The sequence below is a fragment of the Stylophora pistillata genome, chromosome 8 (genome assembly GCF_964205215.1).
Source record: "Stylophora pistillata chromosome 8, jaStyPist1.2, whole genome shotgun sequence".
Classification (NCBI taxonomy): Eukaryota; Metazoa; Cnidaria; class Anthozoa; order Scleractinia; family Pocilloporidae; genus Stylophora; species Stylophora pistillata.
The window spans coordinates 32,351,973-32,375,171 of NC_142526.1; the positions used below are offsets into that span (position 1 = coordinate 32,351,973).

General features: G+C 37.6%; 2 protein-coding genes and 1 pseudogene across 3 annotated transcripts in view; 2 read left to right on the plus strand and 1 right to left on the minus strand.

The window, feature by feature from the left end:
* The first annotated feature begins 118 nt into the window (after window positions 1-118).
* LOC111328502 (tyrosine--tRNA ligase, cytoplasmic) lies at window positions 119-14,699 on the plus strand. The gene is made up of 21 exons (XM_088730960.1): window positions 119-372; window positions 921-1,067; window positions 1,526-1,627; window positions 1,998-2,071; window positions 2,221-2,266; window positions 5,183-5,266; window positions 5,923-6,003; window positions 6,110-6,161; window positions 6,933-6,973; window positions 7,675-7,731; window positions 8,289-8,382; window positions 9,534-9,619; window positions 9,788-9,838; window positions 10,296-10,380; window positions 10,636-10,730; window positions 10,821-10,872; window positions 11,253-11,357; window positions 11,766-11,808; window positions 12,173-12,273; window positions 13,272-13,321; window positions 14,345-14,699. The coding sequence occupies exons 1-21, from the start codon at window positions 220-222 to the stop codon at window positions 14,450-14,452; spliced, it is 1,707 nt and encodes a 568-aa protein (XP_088587086.1). The 5' UTR covers window positions 119-219; the 3' UTR covers window positions 14,453-14,699.
* A 1,714-nt stretch (window positions 14,700-16,413) lies between these two features.
* On the minus strand, window positions 16,414-18,062 carry LOC111329739 (tropomyosin-1). Its single transcript, XM_022934504.2, has one exon. It carries the CDS (start codon window positions 17,673-17,675, stop codon window positions 16,791-16,793), a length of 885 nt encoding a protein of 294 aa, XP_022790239.1. The 5' UTR covers window positions 17,676-18,062; the 3' UTR covers window positions 16,414-16,790.
* The window catches only part of LOC111329732 (QRFP-like peptide receptor), a 14,133-nt pseudogene continuing 8,853 nt past the window's right edge, over window positions 17,920-23,199 (plus strand). The window contains exons 1-5 of the transcript XR_015990877.1: window positions 17,920-18,048; window positions 19,258-19,495; window positions 20,013-20,087; window positions 20,607-20,668; window positions 22,856-23,011. The product of XR_015990877.1 is annotated as a QRFP-like peptide receptor (transcript). The remainder of the gene's footprint in view (window positions 18,049-19,257; window positions 19,496-20,012; window positions 20,088-20,606; window positions 20,669-22,855; window positions 23,012-23,199) is intronic.

Sequence of the window (23,199 nt, forward strand, 5' to 3'; positions counted from 1 at the left end):
TCCTTTCAACCTTCCGAGTTACAGGGGGCGATTCTCCCCAGCCTGCTAACAGGCAAGCCGGTAGCCCGTTCGCAGGCTAGATTCTCCCCAGCACTTTTAAGGTTTATACCGAAGGCTAGGTACCCAAGCACTTCCTATTGCGTGAGAACAGATTTCACTAAAAACACACGTGAAGCAGGAAATATAGCTTAAATATAATTTTTTAAGCGATCTCCTTGTATGCTTCCACGGGTGCTTACCTCAAGGCTAACTTTTAGTGTAAATCAGCTGAGAAATTGTATTTCTCGCAAATTTTTTTCCACGACGAGCATGGCATCAAATGATTCGTATTCTGCGGACGAAAAATTCAATTTGATCACAAGAAATTTACAGGTGAGGGTTTCAGACATAATTTTATGTTCAAAGTCGGACACCAACACATTAAACTTCAAGAGCTCCCCTTAATTACTTTTCGGTACAACGATGTTATTGGTAATTCCGTTATTTGTTCACTCGCTTCGGCTCTGACGTCACATTGTGGCGAAACATATAGGGAAATAGGGTTTCATTTTTAATGATATTGATATATTATCTTGTTTAAATATTTAAGAAAAAGCGATGAATCCACCCCTTCATCACAGAGACCTATCCAGAGTAGGCTATGAGAAAACAAAAATTTACTTCCTTTGCGGGAATTCTGAAAAGATGGAGTGAAATTATAATGCAACGAAATAAACATACCAGATCTCTCAACCTTTCGACCAATCTACGGAATTGACTAGAGTTACAATGTTCACAAAACATTTTATTACCTTACAAAGTTTCACTGGAGTTTCACTCATCAAATATTTATCAGATGACTTGCCTCTGAGAATATCTGATTACAATCATTATGTCTATTGTTATATTTCCCTTCACTTTATCTTTTATTATTCTTACAGGAAGTAATTGGCGAGGATCGCCTAAAAACAATATTACAAGAGAAGAATTTATCTTTGTACTGGGGAACAGCTACAACAGGAAGACCACATGTTGCTTACTTTGTACCAATGACAAAAATAGCTGACTTCTTGAAGGCAGGCTGTGAGGTATGTCACAAGCTTGAATATGCTTGTTAATTTTAGGGGGTGTTTACATGTCAGAAGTTTATACCTGGACATGTTTTATACCCTAATGACTTTTTGATTTTGTATTACATTTGACATGGTTTGTTCCATAACAAACATGATGTCTAGAATTGATGATAATTATCCCATCCATTCCAGTTTGATTGGAGGCCAATTTCAAGATAGAGGAGGGCAAAGTTTATTTCATGAGGCTGTCAAGAAATATCACTTCATTTTTGGCTATACAGTAAATGGTTGTAAAAAAATAGTTTGTCATCAAAGTATTTGGAACTAATCAAATATATTTACCTCTTAGAAGCGAGAAAGGAATTTTGAGCTGGAATTATTTTTATGATAAATTTTCCACTGAATAGAATGTACCATACTGCTCTTGAACAACTCCTATTGTTACCAATATGGAAACATTGCATTTTTTATAGGTGACAGTCCTTTTGGCTGACCTTCATGCATATTTGGATAATCTGAAAGCTCCCTGGGATCTGCTAGCCCACAGAGTGAAGTATTATGAAGAAGTTATTAAGGTTGGATTTTAATGACATTTTTAAGAATTATTTCTGTGCTCATTAATGGTTTGAACCAAGGAGAAACATGTGATCAGGTAGTTTGATTGACTAGGTGAGAATAAAAGCTGACGTTTCAAGCATTAGCCCTTCGTCGGAGGGTGAGAATAGTCCTAAGAAGGTGTTTTTACGGAAAAGAAACTAGGAATGTTAAATGTATACCAAATGAGGAGAAAAGGAAACCTGGTTTTGACCAATGGCTAAGTTGAAATGTTTCTCTGGATGCAACTTTTCTTTAAAAATTACAACTCGTAATTGGCTGTGACTTAATCAAACTTTGGCATGAATACAATTTTGAGATGACATCATACATCATAGTTTTATCACACAGGCAATGCTAGAGTCTATCAATGTCCCCCTGGATAAATTAAAGTTTGTGCGAGGAACAGAGTATCAGCTGGACAGGTAACTGTAAATGTTTTGCGATGACTTAATATTATGAATGTAACCCAGTATCAGCTGTTCTATTGCTGGTGGTCTCAGAGTTTTGCTCTCTTTGTTTCCTTCATTCAGCACATTGATTTATTTTTATGTTTCCTCTTTGGTTTTCTCAGAGCTTATGTTCTGGATATATTTAAACTTTCGACAGTTGCAACTGAGGTAATATCACCACTACTTGATATTTTTAACTCAAAAATACAGTATTATAGAATTTGTAATTTGCCGAAGGCGAGGTGAATATTGTCAAATAATCCCTGAGACGAAGTCAAGGGGATTATTCAAAAATATTCCTTAACCTGAGGCGGATAATTGTTTTAGTATAATAATTTCAGAGCTGATCAACAGAGAAATTTCTAAAATCATAACATTTTAGTAACATTTATTAACATTTTATTTTAACATTTTATATAAACCACGTGGAGCGGTTTATAATAATAATAATAATAATAATAATAATAACAAATTTTTATACAGGATTGAAAACCCATCAGTGTGTAACACTGTTGTCCTTGGGGTCCTGTCAAAATAATAAATAAATAAATAAAATAAAACTTAACAAGATATAATCATTGATCTTAAGGTCTAGAAAAGCATACAATAAAATAAAATGCTCTGAAAAAGGATACCTATAACCACGTTTAGATCAAATTTAACTAAAATAATCTCGCAATTTGTTCTTAAATTTCAGTCTCGAATCTAACGACCTTAGTTCAGCAGGCAGGTTGTTGAAAGTCTTTGCTCCTTGGTAATAGAAGCTCTTTTTACCAAATTCTAAACGTACTTTGGGTAATTTCACTGATATACCATTATTCCTAGTGGCCTTAGAATGAACCAGTCTTTCGAAGTAGTTCTTAAAGGGTGTGCAAACATTATTCAGGAGACAGTCGAAAACAAACAAACAGCTTTTACGCTTGATCAAATTGTTCACGGATGGTGGATTAAAAGAACTATTGCCAATAACTTTAAAGCCTCGTCGTTCGATGTTCTTTATCATTTCCTTTCGGTAATCCGGAAAGCTAAGACCAAGTGTTCCGCAATAGGTAAAAATAGGTGTGATCATAGTGTTATAGATCGATTCTGCACACTTTTGGTCGATCAAAGGACGAATTGATCGCAAGAGATTAATTCTGGTTGCAGCTTTTTTATAGATTCGGTCAAAATGTGATGCAAGGTTTAGTGATGAGTCAAGGTGAACACCTAAGTACTTATAGGTAGAGGTGTTATTGATGAGTGTCCCATTAACAGAAAGTTTAAGTTCCTTGTCTTGAAGGTTGATTCTTTTAGCTGTTCCAAATAACAGACTCCGTCTTGTCCTTTTTTAGGTTAATGATCAGTTCGTTGCCTTTAAACCACTCGCACAGGTTATTCATATCCTCGCTAAGGCTTCTCTGTATAGTATCAATATCTTTAGAAGAGGTATAGATGACTGAATCGTCGGCATAAGTGATAATCTTCGAGTGTTGAAGCGGTTTATGTACATCGTTGAAAAAGATAATGAATAAGATAGGACCCAGGATACTTCCCTGAGGAACACCTGTGAGAATGGGTTGAGAATGGGTTATATAGCATCTTATTACATGGCTGTGTCTCACAAGGACTGGGAACTACTGAATTCACAAATTTGATTGGCTGAAATCAATATTCAAATGACATTAGATTTTGTTAGACGTTTAAGAATAAATATTAGCGAGAAAAACACACAACGTTTCGATGACTCCATGTCATCATTCTCAAGTGAGAAGAGAATAAAAATGAATAGTTGATTTATACCGTACGAAGGTGACAAATGTAAAAAGTTAAAAATTTTTTAAAAATTTAAATAATTGCGCATGTTGAGTTCATAAATGTAAACTATTAAATAAATAGTTTCACACGTATGGAATCCGATTGTTTGTTCAAAGAGGGCTTCATCTTCTTTATGAAAAGCATTTCATGAACTAAACAGTCCAGTTTCCCGGTGCACTTTTTAAGTGCGTTGAAATGCTTGGTCAGGTCACCGATGGTTTGTAGGCCGTGGTTGTTCTTTAGATGTTTGCCGATGGCCGAAATATGGTGCTCATTAATACGTTGATGTAAATGCCGGCTGGTGTACGTCGGGTACACCAGCTGGCATTTACGACCACGGCCACGTTTCGACCACAGCCATGTTTTCTCGAAACGTGGCCGTGGTCGTAAATGCCAGCTGGTGTACCCGACGTACACCAGCCGGCATTTACATCAACGTATTATTGAGCACTGTATTTCAGCCATTGGCAAACATCTAAAGAATGACCACGGCCTACAAACCATCGGCGACCTGACCAAGCATTTCATCGTACTTAAAAAGTGCACTGGGAAACTGGACTGTTTAGTTCATGAAATGCTTTTCATAAAGAAGATGAAGCCCTCTTTGAACAAACAATCAGATTCCATACGCGCGAAACTATTTATTTAATAGTTTACATTTATGAACTCAACACGCACAATTATTTATTTAAATTTTTAAAAAATCTTTAACTTTTTATGTTTGTCACCTTCGTACGGTATAAATCAACTATTCGTTTTTATTCTCTTCTCACTTGAGAATGATGACATGGAGTCATCAAAACGTTGTGTGTTTTTCTCACTAATATTTATTCTTAAATGAAATCAATATTGAAAGCGGTCTAGATTTTTCCATCTAGACCAGCATCTAGACCAGTCTAGAGAAAAAAGGTACAAAGAATATAAAAAAATTGGCATATAAGACACAGCCATATAATAAACATCTTATCAACCGAGCTAGGTCGGTCTGTACTGCGGCGATCTCGGTCAAGATTCTCCCATACAGACCTCCTGCTCAGTTAATAAGAACTAAATATAAGGAACCACTCAACCAATCAGATTGCTGGAAACTCTTTGCTCAGCTCGGAAATTATACTAATTATGATAATTGTTATAAAAAAACTCTTCTTTTCAGAAAATCACTTTATGAAGTGCTCATCAATTAAAAAAGCCATTATTACATACACTATTCAATTTCAATTGGACAAAATGCATTCTCTCAAAATCAGATGTTATGGATCTAAGTGATTTACTTTGATTTATTTCGGTCAGCACGATGCAAAGAAAGCTGGTTCAGAAGTTGTTAAGCAAGTCCAACATCCTCTTTTGAGTGGTCTGTTGTATCCTGGCCTGCAGGTATCTTTACAATCTTTTGTATTTATTTGGTTATTCCACAATCCTTTGACTCCCAGAAGTGATTAACATGCAACGTCTCCATAATTATAATATCCATAAATTATCCAGCAAACAGGGGATAAAATTAATTTAAATTTATCATGTGGAACTTGTTATCTTGATCTAACACCAAATTCTCTCAACTAATTTCCAAGGAAATTTGTAGTAGCTAGAGGAGAGAATTAGCAATCAGATCTTGAGAGTTAAAGAACTTAGTCTGGCACCTGTGCGACAAAGTGGTACTCATTACACTCTCTTGAGATTGTAGTTTAGTAAATGGGGATCCCAGAATTGAAAAGTATTTGTGCCTTGTTGCTTATAACATCATGGCAAACTAACCAATCAGTCTCTACAAACCCAAATTATTTACATTCCCCTGACGATGAACTATTCAGTTTGCCCCGATGATGATCTTGCATTGAAGTTGTAGATTTCCAACCAACCTCAGTCCTTAACTATACATGGTCACACTACATGATGGAATGTTTTTATGAGTTCAAACATTAAATCATGTATTGCTTATTCTGGTAGTTAATATTAAACAGTCATTAGATGTTTGCAGATTACATTTGTCCAGACACCACATTTTGACACATCTGTTCTTTCTTGTATAACAGGCTCTTGATGAAGAGTATCTGAAAGTAGATGCACAGTTTGGAGGTGTTGATCAGCGGAAAATCTTCACTTTTGCTGAAAAGGTAGTAGATTCTCTTTGAACACAGACATCTGAACAAGATATGTTCTCAAAATTTTATCTTCAGTGTGACTGTTTTACTTAACATGATTGTTTCATTTGTTCTTCAGTATCTTCCTTCTTTAGGTTATGCCAAGAGAATTCATCTTATGAACCCAATGGGTAAGAAAGTATCCAGAATGTTAACATACAGCTAGTGGGCCTAGGATTGATGATACAAGTGTTCTCTAATTTGATAACGGGCTAGCACTCAGAAACCTCAGCTTTAGAAACTCTTCATGCTCACCAAATTACATTTATTAATCAACTCAGTTGATAAAAACAAATTATCTTGTAACATCTGAATAAAGGCTGATAGTTTCGAAAGAAACTGTTTGGGGCTGCGTCGGTGGGAATAACGAAATAATTTGGATATATTAACAAAGTTGAAATGGTAAATTGGCCACCGTAACGATTACAAAAGCTGACGTTTCGAGCGTTAGCCCTTCGTCGGAGCGAATCTTGTAACATCCCCTACCTATGCAGCGCCACAGATTCTTTAGAAACTTACCCACTTTAATCATCTCTCTGATTTGGCTGCTTTTATTCAATCTAGCTGCGAAGGTGTTGTACACCATTCCTACTCTGACCTGCATCTTATCCCTTAAACTCCCAGAGGTGATTAAAGTGTAACTTCTCCCTTAGATATCTGTATGTATTCCAGCAAACAGGTGATGAGAATACTCAATCTCATCAGGTAGAAGTTTTTATCTTGATCGCACACCAAATTCTTGTAACTGATATACAAGGAAATGTGTAGGAGCCAGAGGGGAGAATTAACAATCAGATTGTGGCAGTTGACACTCCATTTACCATCCTTCTCTGTTTTTTGTGCCCTTACTTCTACTGATGATTGTGCTGGCTAATTTTATGTTCACTCAATTTTCTATTTAGTTCCTGGTCTCACTGGAACCAAGATGAGTGCATCAGATGAGGTCAGTTTCTATTAAACAATATCGATATCTGTAAGTGTAACCTTCAAGAATGTTCTAGAAGTAGCTGTCTCATGCTGAGTCATCCCTGAATTAATATATAAATAGAATCTATTATAATGTTATGGAATGTTCTAGATTCTCAACTGTACCTATAAAAGCCAAGCTTGTAACTAGCTGTCGAGTAGTTTTAGTTGCTGGTATAGCCCGTTAGATATCAATAAGGGTGTATGCTGCAGAATACAAGACATCCACACTTCAATATGTAACTATTGACAGAGAGGAATGGCTGGACATGAAAGTATTTGTCCCAAGGTCATGAAGAATACAATGATAGGTCTCAATTTCACGAGAGAGAGCCAAATATTTTCTTGTTCAGCCTGACCTAAATCAGTCAATCTATATTTTATTATATGACCACTGCTCTCTCCCTCCTTTCTTTCTGCTGGCATCTAGAAAGGTCAAATGGTTTTTTCCAGCCCTGCTCAAGCCACCATATTCATAGGAGGATTTTAATCTTGTATTTTTATTGAAAGCATGGACAGGACTGCATGGGTTGTTATGATAAATCATGTAAATGAAATGGTAATTATTTTCAAAAGAACAGCAGTGGCAGCAATGATCATTGATGAATTACATACCTTCAGCTTTGTTAGTTTGTAGTTTTGTGGATCATTCTTTATTCCAATTTTTTTTTTCTCAAGGATTCAAAAATTGATCTTCTGGATGGTGCTTCAGTTGTTAAGAAAAAGCTGAACAAGGTTTGTGTCAATGCTACAGTTTAACTAGCCAGTGGCCAGACACTCATTATCAGTGCTGCAGGGTGTTTCTCCATCTGCAAAAATATTTGAAATGAGTCAAGTTGAGGTTGCCTATGGTTCTGGCACTATTGCTAGGCCCCTTGCAAACCTCTTGCTGGCTCTTGTTGCTCAAAAGGTTTCCTCATGCAACTCTTCCCTACAGTTTTTTATAAGACCAAACTAAACCAATGGTGAACCTATTGAACAATGCAAGTTGATTAGCTCTAAATTCTTTGCGAGCATTCCACATTCCAGTATTGAAACATACTCGTATCTTGTACTTTTGGTTTCCTATAGACAAAGAAACCCTTGTGCCAAATAGCTAATGATTAGGGCCTGGTAGCAGGATGGATTTAAATAACTTTTGGCTTTACCCTGTATTAAATAATAATTCAATTTTTTTATTTATTTGTTTGGTCAAGTGTATATATGCATGTGCATTACCTTACTTGTGCTTCAGATTTCTCAGTCTTCAATTTATGTGTAATGAATGATTTGTTGCAATAACTTTATGTTAGGCATTCTGTGAAGAAGGAAACATTGATGAGAATGGGATTCTTGCATTTGCCAAGTTTGTGATATTCTCAGTGTTGGAAATAAAGAATAAAACAGGTTGGTAAAAAAGATACAATCTTGCCTTTAAGGTAGTGGATTAATAACATTGTTTTATTATTTTTTCTGTTGAAAAGAAAATAGACCATATTACAGTTGCCAAGCCTTTGATTTGAAGTGAGGCTAAGGGTGACATTGTTGCGATAGAGACCAGTATCTAGTTAGCATGATAACAAAGAAATTTGCATTTGAAAAGCAGCAACATCTGATCATAACAAGGTCACCCTTAGCCTCACTCCTGTTCAAAGGCTTGGCCACCAAGCCCACAACTATAAAAAGGACTATGTTCTGTGGATTTGGTTGGTGAGTTGGACTTACAGCTGGGTGGGTCAGCATCTTTAATTTAGCCATTTGATCCCAGGCAAGATGTGCTGCAGCATCTTTGAATATGAACAGTATTTCTCCTGAAAGTCAGGAGGACAAAAGTTTTGTAAACAGAATAAGGTGGGCACTTCATGATAGCTTACCCTGATTTTTGTAGCTTGAAACAACTTGGAGTATTGCCTCTCCCCTGGATGGGAGGTCTTTCCATCACAGCATTACCCTTCCCTCCCTCCCTCCTCTACCCAAGGTTTTCGTCAACACTTTTCTAGTACGTATTTTAGATTTATTATACAACTTGGGCAGTCAGAGGGCCAGTAACTAAAATCAACCAATCAAAATGCTCTATTGCCGGTCAATATTCTCTCAGTATTGGACTGGGCACTGTTCCAAATGGTCCTATATGATACCGCACTTGTGTCCCTTTGAACTTCAGTCGTATAATAAATCTCTTATTATCCAAGCTTGCTCGGGACCATACTGGAAGAATATCGGCCTTTGGTCTTTTTCGTACAGACCTCGCTGCGCTCGGTCTGTATTGTCAAGACCTTGGGCTGATATTCTCCCAGTATGGCCCTCGCACTTGGTTAATAACATATATGTATACCTGGGCGGAGAGAGGCACTGTAAGAGTATAGTGTCTTGGCCTAGAGTATATCAGTGACCCCAGCTATGGCTCCCAACCAGTCTTCTCTATCCTGGGTCCGGTACATTGAGCATTAGAGCAATGCCTTTCTGAAGAATGATTTACTAATAGCCCTTTCTTGCAATTAATTTAAATACCAGTGAGTGGAATTCAATTCAAGTTGAATTTTTTCCCCTTGTTGTAGAATTTGTGATAGAGAGAGCAGAAGAAAATGGAGGAAGAATTGCATTTAAGAATTATGCATCACTTGAGGAAACATTTGCCAGAAAGGTTGGTAAACCATCAAAAATATTTGTTTTTATATCCCTGGTAAATAGCTGTTGAGAGATTTTATATGTTCACCAAGAAGCAATTTTGTTAAAAAAAAAAAATTTTTATTCATATGTTAATTGGCAAATCAAATTTATCACTGCTTTTTTTGTTGGTTCACTTCATAAGGAATTACATCCACTTGATCTGAAAATGGGAGTTACAACTTTTTTGAATGAGGTATGTATATACTTCTTCCCATTTGTGTGGAAATCAGTTCTGTGAGGGAAGTGAACATGTAAGAATTAGTCAAATGAGTTCTAATACATCCATTGTCTTTGTCTGACACTGTGGCTCATTTTGTGGGCTAAAATGGAGATTTCTTTTTCCAATTATAGTATTTTATCAATGCTCTCCAAAATGGTAATAGTAGTAATATTGTTTATGTCTTTGGGTATAAATATGTTGTGGGCCCTTCTCAGAGTCATCTTTTCTCTTGTGTTGTTCTGGCTCAAGCTAAAATGACTCTGAATCAGGCCCAAAACATATTAAGCCTGTGAACATAAACTGTATTATTTTATTATAAAAGTCTACATATCAAGAACATAATCGCTGCTTTAGTAAGGGAAAGTGCACAACAATTTTCTGTTTCCCTGCTATTTGTTCACCAATGATTAGTGTCTGTTTCCTTCTATAGCTTCTTGATCCCATAAGAAAAAAGTTCCAAACTCCTGAACTACAGAAGCTGATGAAACTTGCATACCCTGAACCAAAGAAAGCAAGTAAGTGAAGAGGGCTCATTAAGGGTTTCAATTTGCCTTACATACTCTGGTGCTATCATTTGTTTACTGGGTGTTTTTCAAGACTACCCTCTCCCAGATAAGCACACAACTCAACTAACTGTTACTCTGTGCAAGAATAGTACTTTTTCCAGTTTAAATACTTAGTCTACTTTGCAGCTGTTGAAGCTTTCTGCCAACTAAAATGACAGCAACTAGAGTATTTCTAAACATTCTCTATAATTTGTTGAATTTCAGAGGGTGGAAAAGGTGGGGCAAATGCTGCTCCAGAGAGAGCAGTTGATCCTTCAAGGCTGGACTTAAGAATTGGAAAAATTTTGTCAGCAAAGAAAGTGAGTACATGTAGTTTTATTTCATTTTATTGTTACCTTTGTGATGCTGTCAGAAATCAAGGGACTCATGTTTTCTTCCTTTCCTTACAGCATCCTGATGCAGATTCCTTGTATTTAGAAGAAATTGACATTGGAGAAGAAAGTAAGCGATGAGATCAGCTGTACAAAGTTGATCTTTCCTTCTCCCATAGCTTCTTGTTTTTGTTAACTCTCTAAACCCTGAGCGATAAGCATCCAGTTTCTTTTAACAGTATCACTCCTGAATCGAACATTAGGTCATGAGAATAACAGAAATGATAGCAAGGCCAAGATGTTCTTGATTATTAAGCAAATTCTCCTTGTAAATACAGAAGAAACGTTTAGACAACAATGCGTGGAACTTGAAAACTGATGTTAAGGTGTAAAGTTGAAGACATTAAGGTTGTATGCATTTTCAGTGCTCTTTCCTGTTGCTATCAGGATTTGATTCTGTATGAATTCTAAATTTTGGTTATTACTGTATTTTATTTTTGTCCTTTTCAGAGCCTAGAACAGTAGTTAGCGGTTTGGCAGAGTATGTTCCATTGGAGGAACTTCAAGACAGACTTGTTGTTATGATGTGTAACTTAAAACCTGTGAACATGAGAGGTGCACTGCTTTCTTAACCCTTTAGCCCCTAAGAATGACCAGTGTCTTATTTCTCCTTACAATATCACCCCTGAATCAAACATTGAGGTCATGAGAAAAAGGGAAATGATCAACTAATTAAAGAAGCTCTCGATAGATAAACAAACTCTTCTGTCAGCACCTTAGGAAGTCTATAGAGAATAGTATGGAGAATTTGCATACTGACAAACTTTGGCTCAAAGTCAGTATCTTAGCAACTGCACACCCACCCCTCCCCTAACTAAAGAGTAACCCTAACTTGTCATCAGTTAACTGCTGTTGTATTAGGGGAGGGGTGGGTGTGCAGTTGCTCAGACTTTTTCCCACCTGTATTTATCTCTGAGTGAGCAAGAAATATTTTGATTTTAAGTTGTTGAAAATTTTTGTCAGGTATAAAGTCAGAAGCAATGCTCATGGCAGCCTCTGTAACTGGGTAAGTTTATGCTTGTCACTTTAACAAGTTGAAACTGCAATGAAAAATGTTTTAGAAAAGACATAGCATAGCAGAAACTTGTATTGATGAAATTATTTCAATTGTAAGAAACTTACTGTTGAATTATCGCAATGTACCGGTGAAATGATAAGGGTATCTTGGCATACGTCTACTTGAAGTGTCAAGACTAAATTCGAATTATCTTAAATTTATTCTTAATTTCAGTAAAGGGGTGAGAAATACTCGCTGAGAAGTTGTTCTTTTTGTTGTTTTTTGTGGGGTGAGGGGGGGGGGGGGTTAAGATGCTCAAATTTATGGACAGAGTTAAACAATTAGACTAACAGTCTATGGTTTGTCCTTAAAGCACTGATGGTAAAAGGCAAGTGATTCCTCTAAACCCACCAGCTGAATGCAAGCCAGGTGACAGAGTCGTAGTAAAAGGGTATGAACATGAAACTGCAGGAGGTGAGATGGTGTAGAGTAATTAACAATTATTTGCCTCAGGTTCAGTGAATATCCTCGAATAATCCCCGAGACGAAGTCGAGGGGATTCTTCGACAATATTCACCGAACCTGAGGCGAATAATTGTTTTAGTATAATTTCAGAGCTGAACAACAGAGAAATTTCTAAAATCATAACATTTTAGTAACATTTATTAACATTTTATTTTAACATTTTATATAAACCGCGTGGAGCGGTTCATATAGCATCATATAAGGAACCGCTCGACCAATCAGATTGCTGGAAACTCTTTGCTCAGCTCTGAAATTATACCAACTAGAGATAGTGACTTACAACCAAGCTGATTTTCAAAAATTACGTTTCCAGGGTGAAGCGTATAGCGTTGGATTAACTCTTGAGACGTGTAAAAAACTAAACAGAAATCTATTTTTGCACAACATGTTCTCTACCACGTGATACGCGAAAACGAGGCTGATGCGCGACAGCGCGAGTGCTTACCTCATACACCACTTTCCTAAATGGCTGCCGGATTAATATTCTTTTGTTTAAATTTAAATTAGCCCATCTGACCTCATTCTCCAGTACAAAATTCAAAAGAATACATTATGTCAAGCGAGGTCAGAAGGGCTAATTTAAATTTAAACAAAAGAATAGTAATCCGGCAGCCATTTAGGAAAGTGGTCTATAGTCACCAAACAGGGTCTATAAGAAACACGCTAACACGGTAGTGATGTTAACACTTTTGAAACTTTGATTAACTGTGGTGTTTCTATTTCAACCCTCCTCAACACTAACGAAGCATCAAGAATTAACGAAAACCTCTCACATACAATATAACTAGAGGTTTATCGGATCAATTAAGAAAAGGAGGGAATCAGTAGTTGATAAACAAAAGAGGTCTTTGTTTATCGAACCTAGTTATTTATATCGACCTACTCCAAATTAAGTGAAGTATTAAACATCTTCCTATGTTATTTTTGTCGTTTTCTCTTTCATTTAGAGCCAGATGAACAATTGAATCCGAAAAAAAAGATTTTTGAAGCCTTAAAGGTTAGCTATTCCATAAAATAACTGTAATTTTGTTACTGCTATGACCCTCTTACAGCATTTACATTTACAATATAAAATCAATAGCGGGCGCATTTCATTTTAATTTGCGACATTCTCTGAGGAGGTCCTCGTTGGCCTAGCCTGCGAGCAGGTCCTTATGAAGTAGGTAGTACCGCTAGACGCGCATTTCTACGCTTCTGAAAAGAATGGAGGCGAGTCGAAGAGAAGTTCGCTGGGGGTCTGGTACGAATGGTGAGATTTCAATGCTAGACCGTGGGAGACCTCTCGCCGACTCGCGTTGCTCAAGGACCTCCAGGCCTCGAACTTTCCCCCGGGCGAAGAAACGTTTGTGGCTAAGTGCAATAGAAAGATTTAGCACCTCGTTTACGTGAAACGGCAAACGTCAGATTGCCCTTTCACGTTTCGAGTAAAATAGCGTGAACCTTGCTGCTTTAGCCTCGCCTCATGGTGGATTTGAAGGTGCCCTTGTATGACTTAAAAATGAATAGTTTTGGTGCCCCTCTTCCGGCAGTTAACTTCTACTCTGCCGGAGAAAAAGTTAAGAAAATCTTACACGGCAAACGCGAAAAAGGTTAACTTTGCGTAGAAACGGCAAAGTGCAACTGGCAAACTTGAAAAAATTGCGGAAAAAACAAGGTCACGTGGTCACTCTTGCCGTTCACGGTTCACGTAAACGCAGTGCTAAATCTCTCTAATATTAAGGACCTGTTTTCAGGCCGTACTTGGTCGGGAAGTCCCGATACAGAGGTCTGGGTTCAAGTCTTGAACAGGTCATTATGTTATGTTCTTGTGGAAGGCGCCATATTCGCTCGGTGACTCCCTCTACTTGGAAGTGTGAATGGATACTGGCGACTTCGGTAGTGCGCCAGACATGTAAACGAAGAACCTTTTCGTACAACTTGCTAACTAACCTTAAAGTTCATATTAGCAAGAACTCGTGTAATTATGGTAATGTTAAAATCCAAACCTTAGAATAACATTTTTGTTTTCGTGTTCTTTCAGCCTGACCTTTGTACCTCTGAAGAAGGTGTCGCCGAGTACAAAGGAAGTCCTTTGGTGACATCCGCTGGCCAAGTTACTTCAAGTCTCAAGAACGCACAGATCAGTTAACGATCGAAACTTGTGAACTCATGAAATTGTTGTCGCGGTGCACATTCTCCACCAAAATGTCGTCAAAATTGAGTTGTGGTTCTGTAGCAAATTTATATTTATACCTCATATAACTAGCCTTACTTATATAAAGTAGAGTAAAATTGCTACCAAGTGTTTTGACTTGTGTTTGTTTTGTGGCGTGCTTTTGATCGAAAAAAGTGTTGAAATCAGAGGTCAATCCAGAAAATTAAAATTCATCATTTTATATTCGGCCCAAATACAATTTTTTTGCACGAATTTTTCTCTTCCCATCACCAAGTATTTTCTTCATTAGGCTTATTCAACTTTTATGACGTTTTATATTAGTCAATTATTGGAGATAAATATCCGATCTCCAATGTGTACTTCAAAGTATGCGCATTATTTTCACAAACTACAAAATCTCGACAGAAGACAGCAAAACTCAATTATATTTGCGGTTTCAATTAATATTTGTTATTACGGAGATTGAAATAATCTTGTAATAGATCAAGAAAAAAAAAACTGGGGGTGGCTAACCCTTCGGATTTCACCAAGCCGTTCCACGTCAGGAGGCCCGCTAGGTATCTCCCATTCGCTACGGCATTAGTATGCGGGATCAGCGATCCCAACATAGTTAAACTCAGGTTGTTTTAAATAGGTGGTTTATCTTTGCCTGTCACCCTTATGGTGTGTGTTTTGCCTTCATTCTACATTACACTAGGCTGCGATGGAAAGTCACAAATACAAAACCAAATAGAGAAAGCAAACAAATTTTACGGCTTTATTCATAAAAAGCCAACAATTAAGCAAAAAACGTTAACATTGTTTTCGAAAAGAGTGTATCACCCAACACGCATGCGCATTAGGTCTTTCTAAAAAACCTGAATGATGAAATGAAAATATCGCAGTTTTCTTATTGATCATATTTCATGCTTTATAGACAAAAGTTCTAGAGGTCGTTTGTTTGTATATGAAAAGAGGACCTAAATTTTAGTAATTTTTTTTCCACAACTACGTCCCACGATCGGTTATTGAGCTGAGACTCAAACTGCTTTGAAATTCTTAAAATGTTTGAATTCTAAGGTAAGCTGGCCAGCGAAACACGTAACTTCGAAAGGCATATTAAGTCAACAACTTGTTAGTGCTCCAGGACGCGCGGGTAGATTTGAGACATGTCAGGGAGAAGTATGCCGGGCGTCTGGCACTAGTAATCAATGCTGGACTCCTTGCAGATCACTCGCGGGCTCGCTTTGCACCAGGCCTCATATTTTTCCGTGGGCGAAGAAACTACTGGGCGGGGGGGAGAGGAAGATGGTGTGGTAGGGCACTGAAGAAGTCTTTTTTGGGGGGGTTGGGGGTCGAATGACACAACATGAGATTCAACTCTCTCGTCCTCTGGCGTGCATGTATCAAAAGCCAACTGGGCAATTAAACGCCTCAACCGCATTTACCTACTACATTCACTCTCTAACTCGTTGCAGTAGTCGTGCATTTTTGAGTGCCCCGAGAGAAACTTCTTGGTCGGTTACAACCCAGAACTAAATGTGTGTTGGTAAGTCGCAGCCGTTACCTACGATTGCATTATAATACCCTTTTGGTCGGATGAGAAATCTCTTCGTCATAAGAGACATTCCACGGATTGCTTTGCAACCAACGCCCTTAAAGCTTTTATGCTTAAATAAACGCAACCACTGCAACAAAAAGAGGAATCAGAAAGTGGAAGGAATGGAAAGAATTCTCTTGTGCAAACGAGGGAAACGGCATTCATAGTGATTGCGTAAATAGTTGTGAAAAGTACTTAGCGTCCGTCATGTTTACTAACAGAAAATCTTAAGTATCTGACTGTGTCATGCATCGCTTCGTCGATCTTTCCTTGTCACGCAAGAATTATGTCCCTGTTTCCCTCAGCGTATAAAATATGGCCACAGATCTGAGAGTTAAAAAACGGAAAACTTCGATCCAATGCAAATAAAGAAGTTTATTCTAAAGTCAGCACTTCACTCAAGGAGTTAGTTGTAATGAATTATATTAATTGAATTGACAGACAATTAAAAGAAACGTCCAAGTTGATAGAGCACCCACTGAGCTGGTCGTATCCACCTTGAAATTAAAACCATGTAATTAAGATTGCAATCAACTGGTTGTAAAATAAAGATTTAAAGGCTCCTAGAGTAATTTTAAGATTTCAAACAAACTACTTATGATAAAGGTGAAATTCTAATTTCACTCCTAAAGCAACAAATTAGTTCATTTATAAAACTAGTCGTATTCACGAGTTCGCATTGTCAAACTTACGGATCAGTTACAGCGCATAAAACCCGAATACGGGATTATTTTAGTCTTCATCTCTTTCCTCGTCGGACCTGTCGGGTTCTGGCAGTGGTTCGAGTTCGGGATCTGTCGGTTCTGGGTCACCCTCTTCCTGCACTTGATAGCGATCTGTTACCTTTCTAGGCTCTTGCACATCAACATCATCTATTGAAGCTTCCACCATGTCTTCCATTTTCTTCATCTCTTGCTCGATATCTTTGATTTTGTCCGCATAAGAGTCGTGTTCTTGCGTCAGGTCGTCGATGATGCCTTCTTGGGGTTGCACTTTGCGTTCGGCTTCTTCTGCGCGGGCAACTGCTTCTTTCAGCTGTTCTTCTAAGAACTCCAACTTCTCTAGAAGTTCTTGTTCTTTTTCCGCAGACTCAGCATCTCGACCTTCCATGTCCCTCAATTTGCAGCTGTTGTCAGAAATAGAGCTCTCCAACTCCTGACATTTTCCTTCTAGGGTCTCGGCACGCTCTTTTGTCTTGTCCACTTCGGCCACAGTGACTCTATATTTTTGTTTCGCTTCTTGAAGACGTGTATCGGATTCCTTTGCTAATTGCATGGCTGCAAGAACCTTCTCTTCCATGTCAGTCAGTTTTTCGTCGCTCTCGCGGTCTATCCCTTCCAGCTCTTTGCAGGCGACTTCATGCTCGCTTGAAATTGCCTGTATTTCGGCCAATCTAGCTTGCTTCTCGCAAAGAACTTCCGTAGTTTTCGTCAGTTCATCTTGAACGAGGCGAATTCTTCGTTTGAAGGACTCTGCCTCGCCTTCATTTTTGTCACAGGCTTCTTCTATCTCTCGAAGCTCGGCGTTACATTCATTGTAATGATCTTCGGCCTTTTCGATTTTATCCTTCAATCCCTGCAGCTTTCCCTTGACTTTGCTCAATTTGATATCAGCCATTTTAAAGAGTTCCGAAGCTAGAGAGCAGAGATCGTACTGCACAGACAAACAGCTGCACTGTAGAGAGCCAAACAAAACACGACGTGCGAAACGCTACTTGTGTTGTGTTTGTAAATGCAAATTATCAAGATCTCATAGGTGTGGGCCTTTTGACGAGCAGAGATTGGTGGTTTCTCGGCTTCCGTTATCTATTAAAGCTCGACTTACTTTTGAATTTTACCTGTTAATCCTACTACAGAAAACACTTCCATTCCACTTTTGATTTTATATAAGATGATCAAAAAATCAACCAGGTGATCGCACAGCCATAGTGGTTTGAGCGGATTATTTTGTTGTGAGAGTTTTCTTGCTCGCAGATGTTGGAGCTCATACGGTTAGTGGTTCATGAATGGAGGTTGATTTACGTAATCAAAGTTGTCATTGTTGGACAGTACCGAGAAGAAGAACTAGCGTGACCAACTTTGGCCCAGTCACGTCTCAGAAAAATTGTTATCGGTCATAGAGAAGCAAATGTTTTCATTTCGAAATGTTTTGAACAATTGGACGAACGATTTCAGAATATTCATTTTTCGATCTATGAATAGCAACAGTCCTAACAGGTCCACAGTTGCACAAGAAACGCAGTATTTGTACATTAGAGACATAACGCCTTCCTGTACAGATCGATTCCATCGACGCGAAAAAACACGCGATTTTTCTTTTCAGTCTTGACCTCATCGTTTTAACTAAAACACAAAATGACGCTACTTTAAAGTTAAAAAGGTACTTCGTCAAAGACTCATTAAATGATCGATTTATTTTGTACTTGAACAAAGCGATTGAAACAAACAGATATTTTGAATTATTTGACTACACTAGATGTTTATTCGACATCATTCTGGCGAGCGATGGACTTGCACTTTAATCTTCCATAGTAATTAATTTTCAGAACTTAGCTGATTTAAATGCCAATTCCGCCCGCACATTGAAAAGGAACAAAGCCATAGAGTTCTAAGGTCATGGTGTGGTTCTTTAAATTTATTATAATCAGTGGGGCAAATCCAGTTATTTGCTTGACGGAGACTGTAATCATGGTGCAATGCGTAACCACTGAGCTGGTTACTCTGAGTATCCCGTCTACAAAACGATACCGTCATATACCGCTTGATAGAAGAGAGGTCATCGTCAAACGGTCAATCCATATTTTTTTCACCACTCCAGTTCAAGGTTACTTGGAAAAAAAAGCAAAATGCACGAGTCGTTATCAAGTGTGACGTTATCGTCTACAGACATTTTAAGTTTAATCAAAGATTGAGTGCATGACTTTCAAACAAAAGAAACAAAACTATTTCACAAATTCAATTGGAGAAAAACCAATATCTTCTTACTGCGATGTGACAGTAACCAAAAGAGAGGTTTTTGATTGACTAAATGTTAGGGGGTGAATCTATCTACAATTTGCAGTTTTCGTCTCTACGCAAACCAAATATCTATTGATTTACAAGAAATCGCCGTCCACCATTTATCATTTTAATTTTTATTACAGGCTTGTTTCTTTTCCGTTTATATCTTCCTCGTGACTCATTACATATTTTTTTTAAAGGTGATTTCGTGACTTTCCCAAGGACAAATGCACTGACGAATGTGCCCTCTCTGTTCCCAATTTCAGTCCACGAAGAATGCCTCACTTCTCGTGAACAGAGGAACAGTGAAGCTCCTTCAACATAGAAAAAAAACGCGGAAAAATTGACTACAAGAAACGTTGTATCGACATGAAGGAACATGAAAGAATCCGCCGGTTTTTGGAGAGAAAAGAAGCAATACAGTGAAACTAGGCTGACGTAAGTTTATTGTCCCCAGCCAGATCTCGTACATTTAATTTAGGGAAAATTAGGGAAAAAAAAACGTCTTAAAACGCCTCACAAATATCTCGCCAGGTTTATTTCGGGTTATTTTGGAAAACAGCAATTTCAGTGACAAAACATTTTCTTGGCAAGCAAACATGCCAAGAGAACATCTTTCGCTATCTAATTCAGGAAAGAAAACTTGGCACGTTTGCTGATTTGGAATTTCCCTAAATTTATTTTTCTTTTTTCTAAAAAACACCCTGGCATTTCTGTCTCGGCATTTCGTTGCATAACACTCCCATGAAATAGAGGAATGAAATCCTTGAAGAAATATATTTTGCAAAATCGATATCTGGTTCAACTTGTGACTTTAGATTCTCAGACGAAATGATTTCACGATAATCTGACTTTAAATTTTCCTTGTAAAACTTCGGTCCCTTCTTTGTCTTCCTAGATCTATGTATACAAGAGAAAAAACTTTAACTTATGTCTTTTTGGCCCACATTTATAGTATCAATATCTTCTTCAATACGGTGTCAGGCTCCTCCAGGATTCAAAATGGACATTAGTGGTTCCAAAACAAAAGGTTTGATAATTGGAGACCAGTTATTATTTGTCACCTGGTGATGGGGGTGGGGATGGGAGAGGTTTTTTTGGGGGAGATCACATGGTTTTCAGGAGGAACAGAAGAAGGATCAGCTGTCTCCCACTGAGTTTTAACGGGGAACTAACTGAAGAAAAAAGATTGCCATTGAGAAGGATCACCAGAATACTAAAGAGCTTTAAGTGGGATCAGGTAAATGTTATTGTGATGTAACCGCAACCGAAATCCTCCAGCCCCCTTTCCCCCTTCCCTCTGACCCCCCTCCACTCAGGCGATAAATAATGATTGGTCCCCTAGTTTCCCGCGTTTTCACTGGATGGATGCCTAGGCTCAAACATAATAAAGCAAGGTTTCCATGGTAACTAAGTATAACCAATCAGTTGCAACAAGACTTATTCAGACAGCCTCTCGAGAGCACTAAAAATTGATTTCAAGTACACTTCAGCTGTCCAGTGCGAACATAGCTAATTTCATTTTTGAATGAAAAATGTTATCTTTTAGAATAGGAATGAGGTGAGATCCTAACAACTGTGGGTTGCAGTTTCAACATAGAGACAGTTCAGGTTGGTAATTCATTTGATGCCACCAATTCATTTTCTTGGGTATCCTGGTTTGAAAGTTTTTTTTTTTTTTTTTTTTAAGCCTTAAATTTGTGCCAGAGTCGGGCAAGGTACCTTGGGAACAAAATTGATTACTTTTTCTCAGATTATCCAAAACCGCCAAACAAACGTTTTGGAATAAGTTTATGATCATGATTTTACTTTTATACAATTTCGTCTTTTTGCGCGAGGGCTCATCAGTTCTATGGCCATACAATGTTATTTCCATTGTGTTTTATAGGGATAAACAAACAGAAGATTCTGTGAATCAGTAATTTATTTCCAAAGCAATGTTTTGCAATTTGCGTTGAGCGTTTCCAGGATATGACTCTCCCTTCAAAATATTGAAACTGATATACGAGGGAAAGCTGTTCACGTTTACTTTCTCAATAATCTTTATATTTGTGTTCGTAGAGCGCAAAAAGACCAAAAATGAGAACTGGAAATTTCATTTTTCATCAACTTTTGGCATTTGTTTGGATTAACGTTTAACTTCTTTGCCAATATGTTAATATTCTCTAGGTGATATTTGCATTCAAGCGACAATAGCTGTAACACTAATAATTTATTAATTAAAGCTGGCACTTTTTGCCTTTTCCTTTGTTCTTTTAATAAAAAGCTTTTTTTTTCAAACGTTTTTACGCATACACTCACAAAAATTGTGAGTCAAAGTAATGTCTCAGTTTGACATTTATAATCTGTTTTAATAATCTTTATCTCTCTGCTGGAGCCCATCACTGATAGAAATTGGTTCTAGCGAGAGTAAAAAGACCAAAAATGGTGGGAATTTCATTTTTATCAACTTGGCATTTATTTGGATTAACGTTTAACTTCTTTTCCAATATGGTAATATTCTCTACATGATATTTGCATTCAAGCTACAATAACTGCAGCACAAATATTTTATTAATTAAAGCTGGCACTTTTTGCCTTTCCTTTCTTCATTTAATGAAACCCCTTTTTTCAACTTTTTTTACGCACGCACTCGAAAAAATTGCTTTAGAATAAGCAATCAAAGTCATGTCTCCGACATCAATATTTTGGGGGGCACGTCAAAGTTCAATTAAATGAATTTCCTAGCAATTTTGCCTCAGAACGTTATACGTGACCGGCTTTAAAATCCACGGAGTCTCATAAAAGTTATTGCTCTTTACCTGCGAGTTGACGTTGTCATTACCGAACAATACTTACTTCAGTTTTGGCAATTATGAAAGAAAAATGAGCTCGTAGTTTTTAATTTACATTCTCTTATATGGCACATACTTTATGTCATGTTTGTTTGGAATTTCACATTAATTGGCAATTCTCGGCAAATGGAACATGCTTCTTCAATAAGTCCAAGGGCGGCCTAGATGGAAATCACCACGAAGGCTTTAGTGTAAAACGTCTCAATTCACAGAAACTTGCTGCAGGTATCAAGCTTGGAGTGTACTGTGACAATAAGCTAATATAATTGCAATTTCAAAACACGGTAGAAAGGCCTCTAAATACCATGTTGACTTTCAGAGCAAACGCACGTGTTGTTGGGATAACGTGACGTCAGATCGAGTTCGTGATCGAATCCGTACACTTTACTAAGTAGGAAATGTTTCATTGATAAAATAGGCGTTGCTCCTTATTGGCAGTTTCTTCAATAACTTCTGTTAAGTATGATTGACATTTGATTAGAGCAATGATAGGAACTGCTAATATATTGTAGTTTTCTATCGGAAATTCTCAGATGAAGTTGCATTGCGCCATCCTAAACTAAGAAAGTAATAAGGTACAGCCGAGGTGAAACTGGTAAGCTTTCCGCGGATCCTCGACAGATGTAAGTTTCAATTATTTTGAATCAGTTGTTTCATGAGTATCGCTTTCTGAATTCTATGTCGCAAAAGACCACGTCTGTCTTCGGTTTGTCTCAGTTTGAATTTCTTTATATCGTAAGTCAAAGACTAAAAAAGACTTAAATATATTATACGATTCGTGGTTGTCGTCGTAACTTGCGTGTTCTCAACGGAAACAGTATACAATTTGTGTAATTTGTGAATTTCAAACTGAACAAACCAGCCCTTATTAGGAAAACATATTAAATTTTACGTGTATGAATAAACCCTATTTAGTTTGTTTTTAGCGTGGCGCGCAAACAAATATGGGTAACCTCTTTTTCAGTTTTCAGAAACAGTAACCTCCATACAAAAAGTGTTGCCAGCCTTCCGTCATGTCATCTGATGTTGCCGTGACAACCGCACTCGCCATACTTATTATTGCGGACATCAGTGGTAACTGCCTGGTCTGTTTTGTCGTCAAGAGAAATCGAGATATGAGGCATGTTGTATCTGTTATAGAATACACAGCACAGTTGGGTTTCCTTTAGTTTAAGGCTTGATTTCGTTACAAGAGTCCTCACAGTACCTACAGGAAGAAATTTGGCCTTGGGAACGAGGTCACGTAATGTTCAAGTGAGCTTCGCACTTGAAACAAGCGTAAAGGCATGCGCAGTGAGATGTTTATCA